General features: G+C 34.2%; 1 protein-coding gene across 1 annotated transcript; it reads left to right on the top strand.

Annotated features, from left to right (window-relative positions):
• The first annotated feature begins 299 nt into the window (after positions 1 to 299).
• LOC124355773 lies at positions 300 to 650 on the top strand. Its single transcript, XM_046806928.1, has one exon. It carries the CDS (start codon positions 300 to 302, stop codon positions 648 to 650), a length of 351 nt encoding a protein of 116 aa, XP_046662884.1.
• The last annotated feature ends 4,522 nt before the right edge of the window (positions 651 to 5,172 follow it).

Below are 5,172 nucleotides of genomic sequence, written 5' to 3'. Positions count from 1 at the left end.
GTTGTTGAGGTGGTTGGCTAGTTACCTTGGGGACCGCAAACTCATGGTCAAGTGTGAGGGTGTTCTGTCAGCACCATTCTGTGCTTTCCTCAGGGTTTCCCCAGGGTTCACACCTGGGTCCATTACTTTTTCAACATCTTCATAAATGATATTACTTGTGAACTTCCGTCAATTGTCTGCTGTTTGCTTGACGATCTAAAAGATCTACACCAGGGTTCACTCTACGTTCGATCAGCAAGTTCTCCAGCGGTCCCTCACCAGGATTGAAACGTGGTGTGCTGCCAATGCTATGGAGCTGAATGTCTCCAAGTGCGAAGTGGTGTCTTTTTTCTCGTAGTCAATTTCCATATATCTTTGACTACCGCATCAATGGATTGGTGCTGAGAAGAATGAACAGTGTTAAGGACCTTGGAGTTGTTTTCACCTCTACACTCGACCCTTTGGAGCATATTGATGGTGTTGTATCAAGAGCTTACTCCCTCTTGGGATTCATCATGAGATCGACTAGGAGCTTCAGGTCACCCCGGTCGCTCCTGATCCTCTACAAGTCTCTCGTTCGCCCGGTCCTTGAGTATGGTTCAGTGATCTGGTCCCCTCATCTTATTACCCATATCGACTGCTTGGACCGAGTTCAGCTTCGTGTTTTTTGAGGGTGTTGGGCGTTCGAATGGGCTATGGCTACCTGACGACTCCAATTGAAGAATTGGAGCTGAGATTCAACCTGCATCCTCTTCACACTAGACGTCAATTGCAAGATCTTCAGCTTCTTTACAAGTTGGTTAATGGCAAGTTGGATTGTCCTGACCTCCTTCGTCAAGTAAACTTCTACATTCCTAAGAGGAACTAGATCAAAGGCAGTGTTTGGGAAGAGTATACCGGCCAACTAGTTATGCTAGCAACTGTGGCTTGGCGAGGATGCAGCGTACTGGGGATTGGTCTGCGCTGGGTTGGATTTCTTCCAGGGCTCTTGGTTGTCCTTTAAGTGGAGGTGCTCCAGGGTGTTGACATGAGTTCATCAGTGCACGTGCTTGTTATTATTCTTATGTTGTTTTTCCTTAATTTATAGTTTTGTTTTACCTTGTAATGTATAATTGTATATTATTTTTCCTACATATTATAGTTCTCTGTTTTATATATATATATATATATATATATATATATTTTATCCTCTACATATTATAATTCTGTTATTATTTTATATTCTATTATCATGTTTGATTTTCAAGTGGTTAGTTTTGTCTGACAGTTTATTGCAATGGTTACCTTATATTTGATTGTTATCTTTGTTATTCTTGACCTATTTATTATTGATACTTGTTACTTATGTTGATTCCTGCTATGAATGTTGAATAATTTTTGGCGTCAAACTATTGTTGTTACTGCTTTGCCTTAATGATTATCTGTTATGCTGATTGCTGTGTTGTTGTTGTGTATGCAATGTGATGTTCTATTTTTTCTAGCTTTAATTTAATATAGTCATCTTAGAAGTCTGTAATTTTTGTAAATATGTTAAATGGCGTTGTACCGTTGGAAGTAATAATAAATAAATAAATAAATACGAAATATTTTCAAAGAATTAACTCTATTAACTTCGTGATTGAAATGATTTTCAAATCCCAGTTTTTATTCATAGCTATTCCTCCTCAGAAAGGATTCTGGAGCTGTTAAATAAAATAAGTAAAAAAGTAAAATAGAGGTTGACATTCAAAGCTTCCGAAAAGTATTTGATATTAGTTTTATAGTAAAATAAAACCATTTCGTAAAAGTTGGTTCAGAGAGATATTGGGTTTGCTAACTTAAATTTACGGTCCGTGGTTGGTTTACGAGACACAAACATTTTTAGTTACGACCTCGGCACTGGGAGCGCTGATAGACAAAATCTATTGTCACTTTGTCATGTCACTCTCTCCTTGAGGGGATCTTTGGAGATGAATAATATTTAACTGTATATTAATATTTGAAATTTACTTATGATTTTTTCCATAAACTAAATAAAAAAACTACGTTTCATGAAACTAAAATTATTAAATTTTTCAGTATTGCTTTAAAACCAACTGAATAAAAGCATCGTTGGGTTATATTTAACGTAAGATATGTGAGTACTTATGGTAATTATATCGTAAATAATACATAATATTATTGTTCTGAAACGGAATTGAGCTTTACTGCCAATCTATTTTCATATTGTTTATATTATATATTCTTATTGTGCTGTACGGAATTTAACCTGACGAACGTAAAACCAGAGAAATGAATGCCTGATATATCAGGTTATAACCTCCGCGCCATTTATCTATAGCGATAACAGTGCTATGATCGATTGCCATCGCTTAGTGTTCCAAAAACAAAAATACCTTTACAAGGCTGGTGTTAGCCCTCTTTATCATTGAACTGGCAACGATTAAAATCTATAGTCGTGAGTGAGGTATTTATGATTTATGTGAAACTTGTATATAAATAATTAATCAACTATGGTTTTCATACTTACTCTACTATGTTTAAAACTGTAGTCATTTAAGAAACCTAGAAAGTAAATTTTTTAAAATAAAATTGAATAACGTTTTCTTTTTTTGAAATTATTGGTTAGGTAAATACTGGACGTAAATAATAACGTTAGAAAATAAAACTTTCTAAAAAGGCTCGCCACGATTTTTTAACTAAAATTTAATGTTAAAGTGTCGAATTCTAAACTGTAATTTAAGGTTTGCAAAAATGACAATAATTATACACATGACAATTAAAACACGAAAGACAAACTTGGAAAAGCTGTTCTTGCCAACTACTGCTGAAAATTTCCGTTGGAATCACTGTTAACATTCATTAACATAGCGAGGTAGACCTGTCAATAACGTATGGCAGTGACATATCGACCAGGCAGAGTTGTCTTGGCAGTTCGCTCCTTGACATTGACTTGACAATACGGGAAGCGCCTGCTGCTATCAATAATTAGCAATTACATAGTGAGGTAGATTTGTCAATAACGGGACGGAAGTGACATGACGAGCAGTCAGAGTTGTCTTGGCAGTTTCTTTAATAAGATCTGCTCCTTTACATTGGCTTGACAATACGGGAAGTGCCTGTTGCTATCAATAATTAGCATTTACATAGTGAGGTAGATTTGTCAATAACGGGACGGAAGTGACATGACGAGCAGTCAGAGTTATCTTGGCAGTTCGTTTAATAAGATCTGCTCCTTTACATTGGCTTGAGAATACGGGAAGCGCCTGCTGCTATCAATAATTAGCAATTACATAGTGAGGTAGATTTGTCAATAACGGGACGGAAGTGACATGACGAGCAGTCAGAGTTTCTTGGCAGTTCGTTTAATAAGATCTGCTCCTTGACATTGGCTTGAAGATACGGGAAGTGCCTGTTGCTATCTCTAATTAGCATTTAAGAGCATAGCGATGTAGATTTATCAATAAAGTGACGACAGTGATATGTCCAGCAGGCAGAGTTGTCTCGGAGGTTGGCTTAATACTGCCTGCCTCTTTACATTTATATGCTCCCGATTAATTCTAGTTTAAATTAATCTTTTGGTTTAGAATAGACAGTATGATATAAAAAATTACGCGAGTAAACATTATTAGTTCACTTTGGGAAATATCTGCGTGTTTATTTACAACATAGGGTTATATAAATATGCATAAATATCATTAAACACTTACAGTAATATAGAACCGAATCTAGGAACTCAATTGGAATGTGTGACGAAACTTGGATTAAGCAATATAGGACCATAATGGTTGGTTTTACGTAATCATTTATCTAAAAATTAAGCACTGGTAATTATATTAAATGGAGTAATTTTAATTTTCTGATAAGAGTGAAATTTATATTTTAAATGGATCTAGCCAATTGCTTAATAATTCAGAGCCGAGGGTCAATTTGCGCTCTATAAGCACGCAAACTGGTTTTTAATGAAATCGATAAATGTGCTTTCCCTTAGAAAGAAAAAGATCACTCACTACCCACCATAGAGGTCGAAATAAAAAATATCAAACGAAACCTTTTATTTTTTATATCAAGATACACTTAAAACCGACCGTTAGATACAAAAACTGTAGCTAAGATTACGATAGTAATCACAAAACTAGTTAAAGGGCTGTATATAGCTTCTTTATAATAATAAAAAGGTCTGTACTGTATAGAGTTAGCTGAAACTGATTGAATATTTATTTACTCTCGTGAGTTAGATATTAAGTGTACGAAGCTAAGAAAATATTACTTGATGATAAATTACGCTTTCATATTTTTCATTCTTTTTATATCCTGGCAATTGCTGATTGTTTCCTTTCTTAGGGAACATTCTTCTGTCAACACTGCTAAGTAAGAAAATCCATATTGTTTGCTTGTAAAATGTAAATTAGCCGGAGCTATTAGGGTAACCGACTTTCTCCAATAAACCCATGCGATTGAAATTATAGCAGCTGATTTTCAAAGGTGTGTCACATTATAGTTAAGGTAATACAGTAAGTAATAAAACAAAGGCGAATGGGTCAAGAGAAATAATTCAAACAATTTAGAACATTTTTTAATCGTCTTTTTAATACAAATCTTAAGGACAGATTTTACAAATTAGTGGATCAAAAGCCTTAATTTATCAAACGTATATTAGTTTTTTACAAAGAATATTGTCAATAAAATCGAAATTTATTATAATAACGGCATAAAAATATTAACTTAAATGTTAAACGAATTTTAAGTTCTAGATTTATCCTCGCAATGAAAATGAAATATGTTGTTTAAGAACTGTTCCAAGTTTTTGACGGAGATAACAATCAATATACTTAACATTATCATATAACTAACAAATGTATTATTTTGTATTTTTTCTTTCTTTGCATTAATAAAGCACATATTATCCAACAGCACCGTGTAGTCTTCAACACCAAAAACGTACAGTATCATTGTAAACGTTTTTGTATGCCAACATGTCAAAACATACATTTGAAAATTTCTGCATGTCGGGTTAACATTTAACGGTAATACTCGTACATACCCTTCCGTCATTATTTATTAATACAAAAGCCGTATTAAAGAAACAATCATATACATGAGACTATCACGTTGGTAGCCTCGCTTTTTACTTGTTAACTTTGTCAGACACTTAACTACATTTTTAGAGCTTGATACCTGATGAAGAAAACATAGTATTCCTCAAAAATTCTA

Source organism: Homalodisca vitripennis, chromosome 2 (genome assembly GCF_021130785.1).
Source record: "Homalodisca vitripennis isolate AUS2020 chromosome 2, UT_GWSS_2.1, whole genome shotgun sequence".
In the NCBI taxonomy this organism is placed as follows: Eukaryota; Metazoa; Arthropoda; class Insecta; order Hemiptera; family Cicadellidae; genus Homalodisca; species Homalodisca vitripennis.
Note: the sequence above shows the minus strand (reverse complement) of the source record. Positions and strands in the feature narration are given on the sequence as shown.

What these genes read in the sequence shown, in the direction of transcription:
- LOC124355773 (XM_046806928.1), top strand. Translation starts at nt 300, where the DNA reads ATGTCTCCAAGTGCGAAGTGGTGTCTTTTTTCTCGTAGTCAATTTCCA.